The sequence below is a fragment of the Crocuta crocuta genome, unplaced genomic scaffold, assembly GCF_008692635.1.
Source record: "Crocuta crocuta isolate KB4526 unplaced genomic scaffold, BGI_CrCroc_1.0 scaffold1438, whole genome shotgun sequence".
Classification (NCBI taxonomy): domain Eukaryota; kingdom Metazoa; phylum Chordata; class Mammalia; order Carnivora; family Hyaenidae; genus Crocuta; species Crocuta crocuta.
The window spans coordinates 44419-64423 of record NW_027530382.1 but is presented as its reverse complement, the minus strand read 5'-3'; the positions used below and the strand labels follow the sequence as shown (position 1 = coordinate 64423).

Here is a 20005-nt window from a genome sequence, read left to right as displayed (position 1 = left end):
GCCACAGCTAATGAAAGAAAATATCCATCTGCACATGTATGCATTCATTGCTGTCAAACATACTCCGTGGCTGTGGGTGAAGGTTTCCCCTATTTTATACCAAGTTCAATCCAAGCAGCTGCTTCATGACACAGGAATCGTATGACCAGGGCTGTTGAGATGCTGTCCCTTCAGTCCATTCTGCTGACACTGCTCTGAAGGAAACAGCCCACAGCCTTCCTATAGCCCCAGGTAATCCTGACATCCTCTGGACCTGCACTTTTGCATCACATGTGATNAGTCCATTCTGCTGACACTGCTCTGAAGGAAACAGCCCACAGCCTTCCTATAGCCCCAGGTAATCCTGACATCCTCTGGACCTGCACTTTTGCATCACATGTGATTTATTGGGGCTCATACTTTTCAGTCTCATCTTTCGGTGGATAGACAGGTTGTCACAAGACCAGTACCCATGATCCTATTAGCACAGGGGGACTGTAGACATGGAAGCAGTGAGGTGCTTCTTTCCTCACAAGAACACAGACATATGGAAGTCCCGAACAGTTGTGTCATTAAATGTCATAGAGTGACTCATCTAAGTCCTTCTACAGAACTGATGACTTAGAGTCAAGTTTCATCAGAACAGGTTGAATAGAAGACATGCACGTCAAATCGATGTGAAGGGGTCCAGCAGAGGAGGGCTGTTCAGCTATGTGAACACAAGAGTAAGTGCCCCCACCCCCTTCCCACTGAAGCATGGTACAGAGAGGGTGCCCTTTTTGGGACCCAAACTGCCCAGTCCCCGGGGAAACAAAACTCTATTGTTGACGTTGCCGTTTTAGGCGTTCCAGGTTTGACTTAATAGCACNAATAACACCCAACTCGGCTACTGAAAACATAAGGCCCCATAGGTGGAGTGTCTAGCGTAGGGTATCTCTTTCAGCGGCTACATGAGAAGTACTAGTTCCTGGCTCTTTCTCCCCACGAACACACAGAGGAAATGATGAGGAGCATAGGCTTTAATCCTGCTGATCTGGCCTCCAAGTCCAATATCAAGGGGATCCTGGACTCTGGCTCATCATCATGATCGTCATGAACATCAAAATCCAACTTTATCCATAAACACTTGATGTCTTGGGTATTTATTGCACATGAGGTATCAGAATTATAGAGTAGTTGAGGACGGTTCCTTAAACGCCATGTTGCTTGGATTGAAATCTGGCTTCTTGTCCTTACTAGTTGCATGAAATCAGGCAAGTTGCTTCTCTCCCTATACTCAGTTTATATGAACCGTGAGGTCATGACCTGAGCTGAAGTCAGACTTACAACTGACTGAGCCACCCAGGTGCCCCTTTCCATGAAAATGGAATGCAAATAATAATCATCTATGTTATTGAAAAATTAAATCAGAACTTTCTATGCCAAGTTCTCAAATAAGTGACATTGAAGTGTGGTTAATGAACATTGCCTCTTATTCTTACATTGGGACATGGTGGGGTTGGAAAAGTACTAACCACTATATATCACCAATGGTTTTTTTTCCACATTGGACTCTTCATTCTAAACTGAATCTTATTTGTTAATTCTTTGGAACGTTCTAAGTGACTTTTGCGGGTTTCTTTCTTTCTTTCTTTCTTTCTTTCTTTCTTTCTTTCTTTCTTTCTTTCTTTCTTTCTTTCTTTCTTTCTTTCTTTCTTTCTTCTTTTTACTAACTTGGCCTATAAACTGGATTCTGACTTGTCTTGACAGTGGAGGCAGTGGGGATGGTGGTGTAGGTGTTTATACTCCAGTTGTACTGATGGGAGAGTCACTTCACCCAGGTCATCAGAAATGTGTGCTGTGACCTAGCTCCCAAACTAAGTCCCAGCCTTTCAAAAGAACAGGTGAAACTAATCAATGGCCTTTGTAGACCCCCTGCAGCTGCAGCGCACGAGCACCTCTGCCTACTACACCTACATCCTCCTCCTGGCCAAGAGCATGGTCTACTCCATCCTCATCATCAGTGGTCTGCTTGGGAGAGCAGTGCTGGGAGACAACGGGAAGGGATCCTGACCCATGGCGGCACCAGGGGTCCACTTTTCTTCATTGACTATTGTCACTAAAAGTGTCTGCTGAGGATCTGGTGGGGCTTCCTTTCTGGGTTTGGGGCATTTCAGTTCACGGGTGTCTGCTTCTATTGTGTCACTATTGCAGAGCGGGTTCACAAACCCCTGGGCAAACGGGAGAGGTCACTCTGCTCCAAGAACAGAGTCTGCCGTGACTCAGGGTGGGGGTGCCGGGGGGCAGCCACATGAACTTCGGCGCCGATCTCTCCTCACTGTCCACCGGCTCCTCAGCCACCCAGCACCCTGGCCTCTGAGCACAGCCAGAGGGCAGCTTCCCTAGTGTCCCTGGGGCCCTTTATCCAGATACCTGCCTGGAGGCCTTCTGTTTTACACACCTGTAAGCCGCCATCCTTGCTACCTGAACTTGGTACTGTTTTTCATAATAGGCACAATAAAAATAACCAAACATCTACCTTTTCCTGTGTCGATATTCATTTGGTGAGATCTGAATACAAGATAAGGGACAGCATGACAACTGAGCCTCCAATTCAGCATAGGTGTGATCATGGTCAAGTCCACATGTCTAATTCTTTCCCTGAGCAAGTCCTTGTGATGCCCTCTCTGGGGCACTGGCCCCAGGGGAACCCAAGCAATGAATGTCCCTAAAGGCAGCAGATTCAGGCTTCTCTGTTTTAAGACTCCACCCTGGTGACAGTGTAACAAGGCGCATGCCTTCGGGGTGTGCTCAGACACTAATAAGCAGGACACTCATTTATATGGGTGTGTGTGTGTGTGTGTGTCCACAACGGGGATGTGAAACAAAATGTTCAGTGTGTGGCAGGTGGGTAAAGAAATAAAGGGGTTGTATATTTTTCTATTTCCATTAAGAAATGCATTAAAAGTAAAATGTCTTATATATTAGAGTGAGAAAAAAATCTCATTAAGGATTGGAAAGGGTTTGTTTATTTACAAGAAGCTTCTGGTTCTGTGAAACAGGTGCTTCTGGAAAGCAAGGAGAGGCTCCCACATGGGAACAACACAAGACCCACCAAGTACAAGAAGGAGGACATTTACTTTCCATCCACTCCTTCAGCTTCAGGAATGTCATCAGGCCTCTTTAGATCAGACACCTGGGCCCCTACTTAGAGATTGGGAACTCTTTCTGTATGTGGAAAGCACAGAGGCAAAGAGGGGGAGCTGGAAAATGACCAGAGCTGGGTGGGCTGAGTTCAGTGACTTGACTTTCAGCTCCTCAGCCCCTTCCTTCCCCAACCCATCCTGGGGTGCCCTGGACGGGCAGGTGCAGAGAGAGGGAGTGCGGTGGGGCAGGGGACAGTGTGGGGGGCAGGAAGGCGCTGGTGTGTGGTGGTGCTTTATTTTCTCAGGCTTTTCTCATCTCTGTGCTCTGTCAAATGTGGTTGGTTCGTGAAAAATACCTGAGGTCAAACCGGCCCCTACCGGTTGGGGCTGTGCAAGTGGTAGTAAGTTTTATAAGATAAAATAAGGGCGGTTAAACCACAGCCAACTTTGCTCACTTCCAAAAGCCCACAGCTAATGAAAGAAAATATCCATCTGCACATGTATGCATTGCTGTCAGACATGCTCCTCGGTTGTGGGTGAAGGTTTCCCCTATTTTATACCATGTTCAATCCAAGCAGCTGCTTCATGTCACAGGAATCGTATGACCAGGGCTGTTGAGATGCTGCCCCTTCAGTCCATTCTGCTGACACTGCTCTGAAGGAAACAGCCCACAGCCTTCCTATAGCCCCAGGTAATCCTGACATCCTCTGGACCTGCACTTTTCCATCACATGTGATTTATTGGGGCTCATACTTTTCAGTCTCATCTTTCGGTGGATAGACAGGTTGTCACAAGACCAGTACCCATGATCCTATTAGCACAGGGGGACTGTAGACATGGAAGCAGTGAGGTGCTTCTTTCCTCACAAGAACACAGACATATGGAAGTCCCGAACAGTTGTGTCATTAAATGTCATAGAGTGACTCATCTAAGTCCTTCTACAGAACTGATGACTTAGAGTCAAGTTTCATCAGAACAGGTTGAATAGAAGACATGCACGTCAAATCGATGTGAAGGGGTCCAGCAGAGGAGGGCTGTTCAGCTATGTGAACACAAGAGTAAGTGCCCCCACCCCCTTCCCACTGAAGCATGGTACAGAGAGGGTGCCCTTTTTGGGACCCAAACTGCCCAGTCCCCGGGGAAACAAAACTCTATTGTTGACGTTGCCGTTTTAGGCGTTCCAGGTTTGACTTAATAGCACATTTCACCATAGATTTCTTTTCTCTTCTTCTGTGCATGAGAGCCAACTTCTGGGTGAGAGTTGGCTTCCATGAACATGGGCCACATGCTACTGTTCAGCCGAGCATGTGCAGGAGACAGCTCTTTCTCATGGTAAATTATACACTGACATCCAGCTTAAGCATCCTCTGTGAGCCTGGTGTATGTGCAATTCCACTCCTGAGATGGGAAAATCTGAATCTGACCACAGCACTGAGTTGTTGAGATTTGAGTCCAAAGTCCAGTATCTGCAGACCCTTCTCACCCATTTCTCCACCATAAGAAGGTCTTTCTGGTTAAGCTTCAGACTCCCCAGCCATCTTGATGGCACTTCCGTCACTTGGTCCTTTCTTAGAACAAGCACAGACAGGCCTGATCTGACCTGCACAAATGCACATTTGACCCCATCGTTACATTTTGTATTTTTCCTGACAGAATAATACTTCTTTTCCATAATGTACATTATCCTTCCCCAAAAAAGTACAAGAAAATGTAAATGTCTCAGAAAAGAAGAAAAGTTAAATAATTATTTTATTTCAATGAAATAAACACAGTTCACTTAAAATTATATGTATGTAGTTTATACATCATGGAAAATGCTCACTTGTGCAGAAAAGGAATTACGAAGTGAAAAAACCTTATATCCTACTGGAATATATTTATAAAAATAAAACCCCAAATCAATACATGAAAATCAGAAAGACGAGAGGAAAATAACCAGGTGACTTCAATCATGTCTGGATAGTTCAAAGTTTTTGCCACAAACGGACTTCATTATTTTTACAGTATAATTATTAAAACCATGAATAAGTATATCGACAGTATCGTCACAATAATTACAAAGACAAAAAGAGTAGGAGACAAATGAAACTGTCAACGCTGATGTGGGCGAATATTTTGAAGGGCAGTTTCTTTGATTTTGTTCTGCAAACATTTTTACAAAAAGCATATATTAATCTCACGTTCGGGGAAGAAAAATAGAAAAAAATGTGGTCCTTGGAACCAAGGAGCCTCCTCACACACAGGGGAGGCACCTGCCTCACCTTTGCTTTCCTCTTGGCAGATAACACACCTCAAATCGGACATTGTCTTTTCCTGAAGGTGTCTGCTGCATGAGAGCCAGAGCAAATCGGGTCCAGGAGAATGAACAGCAGAGAATCTGAAGAAAAGATTGTGTCTCACATCTTGACCTCACACATGTCACACAGTCAGGTGAAGTTTGTGTGACATACCTACGTAGATAAGAGTATAGCTGTTGGCAGGCTTCAGTTTCCGGACCATTGGACGGCTATACACACACTGGGGCAGATGACATCCTTCCCACCTGGACATGAGTCTGAGGAAGATGGTCGGAGCACGTCTTCCCGTTTCCGGGCTTACCCTCCACCTGTCCGGGTAACGGCACTTGAGCCACAGGTAGCCAAGATGTCTTGGAAGTATTTGAGAGTGCTAAATAGACATTTCAGTACAACATAATAGGTATGCTTTTCAGAATCTAAAAGTGATGTAAGGCAGGCCTTCTGGCTCTGGTCAACAAGTCTTCTGCTTGAAAACCACCTACTGAACTGGACTAGATCGACCAAACTACCCGATTATGTCATTGGGAAACGTCCAAATTCATGCCACGATCTGAACGTGTTTATGCTGAGAAGCTGCACATCAGGGACCAGGAGAGGTGCTCTGGCCTAGAGAGACCCCCATTCCTCCCCCACCGCTCAACACCCGGCTCCGTGGGCATGAGGGTCCTTCCAAGTAGCCGAGGCCGTGAGGCCGGGCAGCGAACTCACGCAGTGTGAGGGAGCTCAGATGATTTGGGGCGGGGAGTGATGTGAGGGTGAACCGTGAGACTCAGGGGTGCACAGGCAGAAAGGCAGAAGCTGTGCTGGTCTGAGGTGGAGGTCATGGCTGCAGCAAGTGTGTGCTTGGCTGAAGCTGGGGCATGCTTAGCGGAAACACAACAGAGCCCAAGCCTGCCCCACACAGCTGTGTGACCTTGAGGTGATCATCAAATACTATGGCGCCATGAAAGGACTCAGAAAAGTGTAAGCTGGGAAGACATACTTTAGCTCGTCCAGTCTATGTGCTGATTGCCTAAAATGTGATTGTGCTATGGAATCCATATCATATGTCCATTTGGCAGAGGGTTGACGTCTTCATCAAGGCGCTTGAACACAGTCCCTAGCTAATCTTGGCTATGAGTAAGCTATGTAGACAAAGAGGCGATCCCTAGGAAGTGAGTTTGAAAATAAAATAACTAATAATGAACACAGGAGAGTCCTGAAAAACCACATACTGCAGGGGATAGAATATCAGAGATTTAGGCCAAGCAACTCTCTCCCCGTTTAAAGAGCAACGAGAGCAACCTTTGGTGGAAAAAGGAGTGAAAGCAGTATGTTTTCAAGCAAATGCTTTTCATTAAAAAAATAAGATGACAGGCAATGAATCAGGAAAGTGTGTCTATTTTTAGACACACTTTTAGAAGAAAAGTCCCCACAACTCAATACAAACTATCCCTGAGTGTGTCCAGACACCTTCTTTCGCAAAGACTTCCATGCAGCTCTTCGAAATGTGTTCAAAACGTACACAGAACCATGTTGAAAGATTTAAAGGAAAGTATGGCAACAAAAGGTCAACAGAGATATTCTCACCTGGGACTCAGTATTACAGCAAGAACACTTCAGAAGCATTAGACGCCCCTCCCACGTCACCGCGTCTGTAGCCTGGGCCTAGTGGGCTTCTTGGTGGAGCCGGATCCCTGACTGGCTGCTCGTGCTCCCCTCCCCCTACGGTCTAGCAGAACACCATCTTCCATCAGTCTAGTAGGCTGGAGTGTTGGGACACTAAAGTTTGTCCATAACAAGGTCCAGCCGACAAAGGCCTCTCCCCATAGGAGGGACCCCTGAAATACAGACACAGGGCTCCCCCTGCTGTGTGGAGAAGCCAGAGACATTCCCACAGGGCCGGAGCCTTGTCCCTCCTCCCCCCAACTAGGACTCCAGCCATGTGACAACTGACCTGAGTGTTGCCCGCAGTAGCCTTGACAGACAGAATGGAGGTCAGGGGACATGGGTGTCAAGCTCAGAAGTATTCAGCAGGTGCAGAGTCAACGTGTGTTAGCACATCACCAAGCACACACACACACACACACCCCTGTCAGAGTGAGCTACCTGGAAGAGGAGGCATTTTACATTCTGACCCTAATTGAATTTACAGGCTGACACTCGTGCAATGTAGTCCTAACGTCCACGTATCAGCAAACATCTGATCACCTTGGTAATCAGCAACATCTCACAACAGCCTCAGTTTTTTCCCATAATTTGTGTGTATAGGTACCTAATATTAATAGAATATATCGAACAGGAAAGTCCAAACTGGCCCAATGTTTATACAAGAGAACTGTTAATATGTTTCATTTGATTACTCTTTTCCCTACGTAACTGTGGACTCAGCTAAGCTCATCCAGAGTGAACGCGAATCTCCACCAGCGCCCATCCGGGCTCCTCATGCGTTCGCTGTAGAAACAGAACAACTCAGTCCCCATCTCGCCAGGGCCTGCGGAAGTCCCTCCCGACCCTCTCTGTGTTCTGACTCGGCTGCAGGGACCTGATGTACAAGAGCGGGGGGCGAATAAGGAGAGACTCCGGGAGTGACGAGCTCAGAGACGTGCAGACTCGCCAACGCCGGGCCCGCGTGGGGGGAAATCTCAAACTGCGTATAACAGGCAACGAGGGGCCTTTTATGATTCTGACAAGGACACGTTTTCTTGAGCAGGACAGCAAAATATGTGAAGTAGGTGGTTTGACCGCAAAACTGAGACTCTTTATTTCGTGAGCTTTAGACAAAGGTGAGACATTTGATAGATTAGCTGAGGACCTTTCTAACAGCTACAACTCGGAAAGGGTAATTCCCTCAGAGCCCTGAAGTGGTTCAGTTCAACGAGTACTTTATAACAATGAGTATAATCTTAAATAGTTTTGATAATGTAAAGTTTATATCATTTTATCTTTCTTTGCGTTTGCAATATATTTGTAAGACTGTATTAAAATATTTGTATCATGCATATTCATATTTATTTGTATTTGTAGGTGTAATAAGTCAGTGATGACAGGAAATGTGATAAAAGCAATGCTGACTGGCCGGGCTCCTGAGGGCTGCACGTGTGTTGTTATTTAATCCTCACACACCGCTGCGGGGGGCTGGTTGGCGTCTGTGCAGACAGGAGCGGAGCCACACGGCGCGAAGCCGGGTGCGGGGGGCACAGCCCGGGGACGGCGGGGCCCCGGGGGCCCAGGGGNGGGTTCTGCAATCCCGCTGAATTTTTTTTCATGACTCCGTAGTCTTTATAGTTAAAAGAAATTATATACATATATGTGCCATTGTATGTTTAAGGAATGGATGGTGTGACGGGTTTTGGAATTTCTTAGAGTTGGGTTTGATTCAAGGTTTCATTACTTATGCGACCCTACATAGCGAACCATTTTAAGACTTCAACAGCTGATCTGACAAATATGGTTGTTATAACTAACTTGACATACGATGTTTATAAAAATTACATTGTACTGAATTGAAGCTGATCATTTTATTTATAAAGCAACCAACTTGGCCCAAACCCTGGAACGGAACTCCCCAATCCATGGATTATTCTTCTTTGAATAGAGGACATCACATTCTACANTGCCTTCATTTAAGATTTCTGATTGCATGATTATTTAGATTGGATTGTACACGGCCAAGTACAGTAAGGGCTCGATTTCTGTTGAAGTGAGACTCACTAGGAAAGTTATTGATGGACTCACGGTGCCTCCTGGGTAGGGGCCTTTGCATACACGGCTGCTTGAACTATCCTGATGATTTGGCTCAAATCATTTGTTTCCTTCCTAAAGTGGGTGAGACACAATGGTTTTGAATAATAGAAGCAACATTATAATATCAAATTAATGCTGAATTACGTCTAAGAACGTCTTAAAAATCACAATTTTCATAGTTATATTATCCAATACCAATGAGCCACCCCCACCAGTGCTGTGGAAAAGTCACATCTGTTGTATCAGAGTCATCTCCTTGAAGTCACACTTCTAAACATTTCTTGGCACACCTGGAACTCCATATTGACTACTTTTATGGGGTGCTTTTTATGTTTCACCCCAAAAATGGACTCTGGGATGCAGCCCTGGATAGAGGAAAGGGCACAACTTTGGAGGGGTCACTCTAAACATTGGGATCAAGATAGTTTTTACTATGTCATTTCTATACGCTAATTTGTCACATAGCAAACTTGCATTGCTTTTGAATTTTATTTTAAGATGTATTTTTTAAAATGTTTTATTTTTCATTTCTGAGAGAGGGAAAGACAAAATGAGCAGGGGAGGGTCAGAGAGAGCAGGAGACATAGAATCTGAAACAGGCTCCAGGATCTGAGCTAGCTGTCAGCACAGAGCCTGGCTCAGGGCTTGAATCCACGAACCGTGAGATCATGACCTGAGCCAAAGTCAGATGCATAACTGACTGAGCCACTCAGGCGCCCCAAGATGTATTTCTACAAAGCCTTTACATGTTAGTGAATATTAAAAGCCTTACGTATTTTTGAGCACTTGGACACTACGTGTCCAATCTGAGGGTTAGAAGGGCGTGAAACAGGCCCTGCCTTGATCACGTTTCTCCCCTCTTCTCTAACAACCTTTGCTTCTTTTACAAAATAAAATCCTGTTTTCTCTTCTGATTCCCACTGACTCCGTCTGCCTATGTAGAGACCAGGTCCATTCCTGGAGAATCCAAGTAGGTACTTGGGCGGAGTGTGTCTTCTCCCCTGCGTACGACAGACACCAAGTACTACAGAGAGTGGCCCACATACTCAGCCGTCTTATTCACATGGTGCTGTTTCTTCCTTGGAATCTTCATGTCACTTTTGTCCAGATGCAGAGGCAGGGGTGAGGTGGTCCCCAGCAGACGTGCACACACATCGCACACGACCAGTTTCCTTCAGCAGCATGGTTTGGCACTCTTATTGCCTGAAAACATGATCTGTTAGCTTTCACGGAAGGTTGCTCGAAAATCAGCCTCACATGTTCTTCACCTGGAGACTGAGAGATACACTTACAAGTAGGACTCTGTGTGTCCCCTCTTTGGAGACACAGATTTCTCTCCCAGTAACAGAACAAGGTTGGATTTTGTCGGGCATAAAAGGTAGATTTTCCACAAATTTCTGTTTCCTCCTGAGGATCAACACTCCATGATTCTCCCCCCTGCTCTGTGCCCCAATCCCTAGAGAGGACGCTAATGGCATCTTTGCTCTGATTTCCATTGAAGGTTGGTCAACGGAAGTTGAAGTTCAAAGAAGCATCACCATGTCCCCTGACAAAAAGAGCTCTTCTTGGGCGCTAGATTTCTAAGCCCTTGGATTTAAGGTTGTTGGAGAGAAGACACAAAGTCCTCCAATGGGTTCATTGGTATAAAAGGGAATGGCCACTTCCACTTGCACCTCTTTTTTCCTCAGCGTCAACCTCTGTCTCGAGGCGCGGGGGAGATGGCACTATGTGAGCCCCTGCGAGGATGCAGACCTCTTTCAGGGAGGGAGCCCTGAGCTCACTCTGCTCCCACTTCCCAGCCTCTTGCTGATGCTCCCACTGACTGCTTCCAGGCAGCAACCAGAGAATACGGAGGACCATCCATGCAGCCCATGGGGGTTCACCTCATAATGCCCGGGGCAAGGTAAGGAAAGGTAGACAGTCCATCTGGGGGAGCCTAAGAATGAAATCAAGCAGACAGTCAAATGAGTAGGTTATATTTGCCTTCAAATAAATAAACAAGTTGAAGACTCAGGAGGTTTTATGCAGTTCCTTTCATTTCACTTTCCATAAAGCCGCCAAGGTCCCACCTCGAACAGAACAGGATGTGCTTTTCTAGTTAATGAACTTAGCAGAGAGAGGCACGTAGATTATTTGTCATGCATTTGTTCTTCAGTTAAATCAGGGATTCCCAGGTATTTGTCAGTTATTAAGTAAGTCATCATCACCTAAGTTGAACAAAATAAATAACTAAAGGAGATAACTGTATAAAGAAATGATTATAGTGCTTTTGCAAACAATTTTATGATGAATCCAGGTTTGTGTTCCTGATGTCCTTTAATAGAATCAACAATTGTCCAGCAGTGAAACAGTCTCAAATCTTGTTAAAAGAGACTAGAGAATTGTCTGCCACTTTCACAATGTCAACGATAAGCCAGCCTCTCATTTTTGTTATAATTGATCTATCTTTTCTGTCCTTCCTCACTCTACTTTCCTGCCACTTAAGTCGACATATAATTATTTCGATCACAAACTGATATTCCTATCTACTGTAGTTCTGTTGTTTTTACATTCTTTTAACTTCTGAGGTGAAGTTACAGAGTGAATACCAAAAATCTGCAGTTATATTCTGAGAGTGGTAGAAATAGCATTTATAGCCCACGGGTCAACAGATTTCTTTGATTGCTTTTCTTTGCTCAACCAAGAAAAAGAATTCAGTTCCTTATGAAAATTAATAAATATAATACAATTCTGTTAGCAGAATTGGAAATAATAGGTATTTTTTTCCGGAGCACTCCTCATGTCCTAGGCACTTCATGAAGCACTTTATATACTTCGTTATCAGAGGAAAGAGGAAAGGGAATGTGATGTCCCTAGCCCTGCCCCGGGTGACTGGGTTGACATAATTTCCTATTGACCTGCATCCCTATTTGGAGACTGTGTATACAGAAATGGGCTGATATTTTCAGAGAGAATTAGGATGTACCGAGGTTTTCAGTAATTGTGAAAAGCCCAATGTAAAGGTGCTAATTTCCTATCTATCTGGCTCCACTGGCTGTCGCAGATTGTGCTGGAGGTTAGAACTGTCCAGCAGCTCATGTGAAAATCATAAAAATCCTGCAAATACGCCTATTTCATATGTGGAGGAATTGATACGTGGAGAGAGACAGAAATATTTCCAAACCAATAGTCCATGCTGTTTCACTGCATTCTTGAGGCACTTTGAATTTTCTTAGTGCTTGTTGACTTGAGAGGAATAACACTGGCATTTGTGAGCAAATACGCCTTGTCCCAGACCAGCCACCCAGCCCAGCAGACCCTGGTCAAGACAGTATGAGGGTCACTCATGAAGCCATGGCCAAGGAGTCATGGTGGCCACACATCTGGAAGACTTCCCTTTTCAGATAATCTGTCCCAGATTCCAATCTGTTGATGGAGCAGAAAAGGCTACAAAAAATCATCTATCTTCTCTGTTTCGTGAACTTGTTTTACTAGAAAATATCATGGGTCAACTACATAGAGAATACATAAATCCTCATAGCCGGACTTAGGTAAACTATCACAATGTGCTAGAGGATAAGGTTTTGGAAATTCGTAGCTGCCAGTCTGCTTCTAAGACATCCATCATGTCACCGGAAGCCCTTCCTCTGTTTAGGGAAAACCATCTGAAATAGCTCCCAGGAAAGTGGATGGCATCTGTGCTCCGAACAAGCTCATTTTGTCAAATACTCATGAGTCAGTGAGCTTGAAAGTCAGGATCAAATAAAAAAGAAAAGGTTTTATTTTCTAAATTTTCATGTCTACTGTTTATAGGTTGGCAGGTAAGCCTGACAAACTGGGAACACAGGGTTTGCCTGGAGATTCTAGGTGCAGAAAAGTGGGGGTGTGCCGCGAAGACCAGGCTCTCGAGGGTTCTGCCAAGAAAACTGTAAATTCTGAATAACGGACACGTGGTTAAAAAGAAAGATAATACACGCTCCCTTTATCTGTAAACAAAAAAGGTAGAGGTTCTTCCCAAACTAATAAAATTAAAAATAATGATTGAGAATTGGATTCTGTGATTAGAAGCTGGCTGGTTGTGAGTTTTCAACAGATAGGGATCCACACGTGTAATGTGGGAAATTACAACACCCCCTCTCCCACCTCCTTAGAGTCCACTGTCAAATGTTGAGCTTAAACCCTTACTTCAGAAAATTTTGGTCGTTTCGGTAACTTCCATATTTGACCATATAATTACCACACCTGAGCTTCAACTCTAGTCCCTGAGATAGTGATGATACATTCATGCTCTGTTTCTCATCCTTAGGATCAGGTGGTTCTATGAAGGTCAGAGATGCTATGAAAGCAGAAGGAATTTTCCCACAGCAGGAGAAATTTTCACATAGCAGCGTCCAGACCTTCTCAGGGGCAACTCAGTATCTTGTGTCCTGTACTCTGTCCATCGTGATTCCTGACTGTGTGTAGTCCCCTGTGGGAGGAGCCTCTGGGCCTGGGTCTCAACAGGGCCTCACCTGTCCCCTAACACGTTTACAGAAACAGAAGTGAGAAGACCCTTGAATGGAGTTCACAACATGAGCCCTTTCAGGAAAAAGTGAATGAAAAGAGGGATTAACCTTCTAACAGTATCTGTGCTAAATGCAGTTTATTTCATTTAATCCTCAAAAGAGCAGTGCAGAAGTGGATTGCAAGGCCCCATGGGGACTGATCTAGGAGACAGAGCCACCCTGTCTTTTCAACATACACAGCCATGAAACAGTGTAGTGATGAACACGAGGGATAGGAGCACCTTATTATTTGTCTTTGAAGAGGCAAGATATTATGTAGCTGTTAAAAAGATGTTTTTTTTAAAAGAAATAGTAAATAAGCTTTATAAATATATGGAGGGCCAGAGCAAGGCTCCCCACAAGTTGGCCTTGGCAGGAATGTCTAAGATTTGCATCTTAAGCTGCAAGGGGCCCAGGACATGTAGCCCCAGGAGAGGACTTGATCAAGATGGAGGGTCAGAGGTGGAGTCATTATTTTCACACAGCTTCAGTCATTATTTTACTGGGTTTTACATTTAATAATGAGATGATTTTGATAACAATTTAAAACATTACCCTATATATGACACTTAAAATGGTTTTCTCTTTATATTTTCTTCTCTGATACTATTAATACTCTCTGACACCCTGGGGGAAAAAAACAAACACAAAAAAGCTGCTATGAACCATAATGACGATAGTAGTTGCCATGGAGCAGGGAATCTGCAAACCAGCCTGAGACAAGGCAATCTCCAGTTCTGCAAAGATCGTTTTAATGAAACACAACCTTCACTCTCTGCCTTCAAATTGTCTGAGGCTGTTTTTACACCACATGTCTGAGTTGAATAGTTTCAACAGAGACTCACACACACTAACGTGTTTACCATTTGGTTCTCTGCAGAACCCATTTTTTCAGTCGCTGCCCTAGAATGCTATACAGTGGAGTGACATTTATTATCACTTTATGTTTCTCTATTTCTCAGTGTTACCTCAATCATCCTTTGTTACATCACCCTCCTTCCCACATTAATTGTCTTACTGTGGATGAATTGTTTAGCGTATCTTTGATTCATTTTCCTCATTTGAAAATGGAACATATAACTATATTTTCCTAAAGGAACTGTTGAGAGTAACTTAAATAATACATATAATGTTATTACAAGTGCTTGGGGCATGCTTCGTGTTCAATATATTGAGGCATTACATTGCTGACTTGGGTGATTATGGCATATTTGAAAGTACTATAACAAAATATGAAATAAAAGGCATGAACTTCTTTTCTATTTTAAATATTAGAAAGAAGAGAAAATAGAAAACTTTCCCTTTCAGACATTTCTAACACAACACCTGCCACTGACATTCCTGAAAAACAACCCTGCCTATTCATTTCCTGTCTATGACTGCTTTGAACNTATAATACAATTCTGTTAGCAGAATTGGAAATAATAGGTATTTTTTTCCGGAGCACTCCTCATGTCCTAGGCACTTCATGAAGCACTTTATATACTTCGTTATCAGAGGAAAGAGNCAAAATATGAAATAAAAGGCATGAACTTCTTTTCTATTTTAAATATTAGAAAGAAGAGAAAATAGAAAACTTTCCCTTTCAGACATTTCTAACACAACACCTGCCACTGACATTCCTGAAAAACAACCCTGCCTATTCATTTCCTGTCTATGACTGCTTTGAACTACAATGGTAGATATGATGAATCACAACAGAGAAGTTACAGCCAAAACCGCAAATAAAGTATTTGTTATCCGATCCTGTACAGAAAATTCAAGATATAACAGAAAATATCGATGCATTTTACTCCATGAACATGAAAACAAAGTTTTTCTAAGGAAATATCTGCAACCTGTAGAACACGTAATGACCAACACTCCCCCAAATAAAAATACATTTTAAAAGTGGAACTAAAACATTGAAAACAGCTACCGGAAAATGGTAAAAGACCTGAGAAGACAATCAGAAAAAGAAATATACAAACAGCTCTGACACTTCTACAAAGTTACTCAATTTCACCTATAAGAAGATAAAGATCAATCAAAGCCACATTGAGATAACATTTCTCACTCGTGAGACTGGCAAGAATCAAAGCTTGATAATATTCTGTGTGGAGGAAGCTGTGGGAGATAACAGGCACTCATACATTTCTGTGAGGATGCCAAATACAGCCATTCTGTGGGGGAATTTGGGGATATCTAGCAAAAGTTCATTTGCATTTACTTTTCAACCCAGCAAAAACACTATCAGAAATTTACAGTGAAGGCACAATTTCAACTCTATGAAAATCTACACACAAAAATATTCATTGGGTAACTGCAAAATGTTGCAAATTATATGAATATCCAGACATAGGAAACTTGTTGAATAAATGATGGCACATGCACACAATGGTGGACTATACAGCTGTAAAATTGATGTGAGATGAAGGTCAATTGTCATATATATCTTATATCCATAGGATATATCCTAGCAATTCAGAATTTGCAATTTTCAAAATAGTACCATTTACAATAGTAACTGCAATATCAACTACCTACATAATACGTACAAAAAACTTTATTCAAGAATATTAAAGATTCATGTGATGAAAACAATAAAACGTTAATGAGAGAAGTCAAAGAAGGACTAAATAAATGGGGAGATATACCATGTTCATAGATTTGAAGACTTAATATATTCAAGATGTCAAACGTTCCCCAGACAGATAAGTAGATTGAACGTAATCACAATGAAAATCCCAGGAGGACTTTTCATATAAATCGCTAAAGTGGTTGCAAAATAAATACAGGAAAACAATACAGGATACTGGTTGCAAAATAAATACAGGGTCAGAATCGAGAAGTAGGACCACACATACATGGTTATCTAATTTCTAACAGGGTGCCAAGGAAATCCAATGAAACAAGAGTATGCCTTTTCAGCAAATGGTATTGGAACAATTGTTCATCTGCGTAAAGCAACAACAACGACCACAAGAACCAACAAACTCAATCAGTACAAACCAGCATGTACACAAACGAATTAAAAATGGATTCTAGGCATAAATGTATAACCTAAACATAAAAATACTAGTTGAAAATATAGGAGAAAATCTTCGTGATCTTGGATAGAAAAGATTTTTCATATAGGACACCAAAAGCAAGATCATAAAAGAAACATTTGACAGGGGCACCTGGGTGGCTTAGTCGGTTAAGCGTCCGACTTTCGCTTAGGAGCTTAGGTCATGATCTCACGGTTTGTGGGTTCAAGCCCCACATCGGGCTCTGTGCTGACTGCCAGCTCAGAGCCTGGAGCCTGTTTCAGAGCCTGTATCTCCCTCTCTCTCTGACCCTCCCCTGCTCACGCTGTCTCTCTCTCTTAGAAAAAAAAATATTTTTTTTAAAAAAGAAAAGAAACATTTGACAAACGGCACTTCTTCAAAATTAAAATTTCTGCTCTTTGCAATAATAAAAAAGAAAAATAAAAATTTTCTGAAAAATGGGAAGAAAAACCATAGAGTAGGAGAAAATATTTATGAAAGACATAACAAAGACTGGTGTCCAGAAAAGACTGGTGTGAAAGAAATATCACAATTCAATAATAAGAACATAAACCCTATTAAACATAGGAAAGAGAAATAATAGGAATTTGGGCGGAAGTCATCTGAAATTTACTTCTCTTTTGTTTTTAAAGAATTTTAATGTAAAGCAAATACCAAAAACATGGGAAAGAGGACCTGCATGTTCTCAGAGATGTAGAGAGCTAGTAGTAGCACAGCTCTGATTTCCTAACACTATCCAAGAAAATGAAATTTAATGCCTGTGAACCCACTGAGCCTGTTGGAGAAGTAAGGTTGCAGGGTAAGTGACTAGTCAAACATTAGAGACAGACAGGCACTTGCAGAAGGAAACAATATGTGAGCGTTTGCTCACCTTGGACAGATGTCAAGCAGTTGATCACAAGATTCAAGTTGAATTTGTTAATAAAATCATAAGAGCTGAGTATAGACTAGCGGGAGAGTGTGAACCCTTGGGACCATAAGCACTTAAAGTGTCTCCTCCAGGAAGCCCACAGAACTCTCACAGGGAAGATCAAGGACAATACAGAGAAAGCTGCCCGCTTGGTGCTGCAGGAGGGGACAGCACTGCTGACATCGGCCCAGACCTGATCTGCCCCGTCCCCACTGTAGACAAAGGGTGACTTCATCTGCAAGGGAGGTGCTGCTGGGATCCTGCTGCAGTTGACGGAAGGCACAGGAGGTGACCCCCGGAACGTTTGTCCAGAATTTCTCCGCTACGTTCCAAAGTAGCAAGACGTCATCTGCAGAAGGATGGGCATCAAACCCACGGCCTGAAGTACATGGGTACCTATTGCCACTGGGGGATGGGTCACGAATTGAAAATGTTCCATCTCCAGAAAGCAGGCAGGAATACTTGTGAAGGCCATGATCTTAAGACCCAATTCACTGTATCTGCTTAAAACTGAGACTTAATGAAAAAATCAGAGAATGTGTCCCTTCCTCAACTTTCACCCCCACGCTAGCAAACACTGAGGAAAAGTAACCATGAAATAGAGCCGAGAGAGCTTCGTGAGACAGACCTTCTCTGAGGAGCAGAACGAAGTGAAGACTCAAAGACAAGTGAAGAGAGAAATACCAAGTATACTAGAGAATTTTTAAGTGTCTCAACTCTGACAGCACATTTCAACCCTGTTAATTTAGCAACAACCAACTCCAAATATAGTCTAACTCCCGACTAGTTAATGCAGACTTCGATACTAAACGCTGAGCATGAAGTGTGTGGTCGTTTTCAAACACAAAATATATTTCCCTCAGTATCTACTCTACCACACAGCATGGCCGGCTTCCAGCCAAACACTCAGAGGCATACGGCAAGTCAGGAAGAAACAGTCTGAGGACACAGAGCAGTCACCAGAACCAGATAGACATGACAGACACGTTGGCACCATCAGGAAACTTAAAGGACTATGATTGATATGTTAAAGACTAATCTAACAGGAAAGTTGGACAAATGCAAGATCAGAGAGGAAAATTCAGCACAAAATATGGAAAGCACCAAATGCAAATTATGGGAAGAACCAAAGGAAATGAAAGAATACGAAAACCACGGTAACAGAAATGAAGAAAGCTCTGAACGTGTCGCCAGTGCATTTAAGAGATAAACGGAAAGGATTAGTTGCGATCAATGTTAAAAAACCAGAATTTACTCAAACTACAATGGAAGGATGAGAGAGAGAGAGAGAGAGAGAGAGAAGCTATTGTGCCTTCTGGAATCTACTATTGTTGCTCAAATGAGAAAAGACTTGAAGTTTAGTAAACAGAGATTTGTGTACAGGTTTGACTCTGTGACACTAGGATCCCTGCAGTCACAGTAGCAGGTGGCTTCAATCAGACTGGAGGACATTACTGATAATCAGGTAAAAGACTCCATTGTTTTTCTTATAGCAGATCCTACCTCCTCTTAATCACGGGCTCATAATCTGTTGGAACAGGAAGGGCCCTTCGCACACACATGGCCCAATGCCCACACAACAAATGGGACGTGGGGCCCAGAGATGGCCAATGTCTTGTACAAAGCTAGTTCATCACGCAGGTAGGACCACACCTGCATTTCCAAACATAACACATAGCTCGCGGGAATCTTCTTCTTTTACCCATCAGCCAATGGGGGTTGTTTTCAAATTTTAGTTTGAATAAGGAATCTGTTTTTCCATGGGAGCTAGAATTCTACAAACCTCTTTTTATTCCAGGAAAAGTTTGTCATCCCAGAAATTCTTTTCCCCTTTTGCATTGCCTGGTACAGATTCGTGTTGGCAGATGGTAAAAGTGGCTACAGTGGTAAAACCTGGAGGCCATTGTGCACATTTCCCAAGTATACTTCTGTTGGCAGGTTTGCGTTTTCAGTTACTGAAGCCGTTCCTCTTTCAGAAATACAATCCCAAACTCTGACTCAGCAGCCTGGTGTTTGTGAGAACGGAAGGGCGTTTCCTTTGATGCCGTCTCTGAGCGGTTTCACACACCCGAACACCTGGAAATCAAAACCTCTTAATTCTCTGAACACTTTTCCTGGTCATTTTAGAAAAGTCATGTTGACCACTTGGTCCTGATCTCTTTTTTCTTTCTTTCTTTCCTTCTTTCTTTTCTTCCTATCTTTCTCTCTTCCTTCCTTCTTTCCTCTGTCTCTCTTTCTTTTTTCTTCCTTCCTTTTTCTCTTTATTTTTCTCTCTTTCTTTTTTCTTTCTTTTCTATTTGCTCTCATTATTTCCATTTTCTGTCACCTCTGCCTCCATGGAAAACAGACATTTGGGTCCATTAATCTAAGGAAAGTATATAAAATGTCAGATGCCATGAAGCCTATATTCAAGGAC

At 43.0% G+C, this 20005-nt stretch overlaps 1 gene segment (V, D, J or C); it reads left to right on the top strand.

Annotated features, from left to right (window-relative positions):
- Positions 1-5630: 5630 nt before the first annotated feature.
- The window catches only part of LOC144233586 (T-cell receptor gamma chain C region C10.5-like), a 52097-nt gene continuing 37722 nt past the window's right edge, over positions 5631-20005 (top strand). The window contains 3 exon segments of the C gene segment in view: positions 5631-5717; positions 10816-10855; positions 10960-11030. Coding sequence covers positions 5631-5717; positions 10816-10855; positions 10960-11030 — 198 coding nt within the window.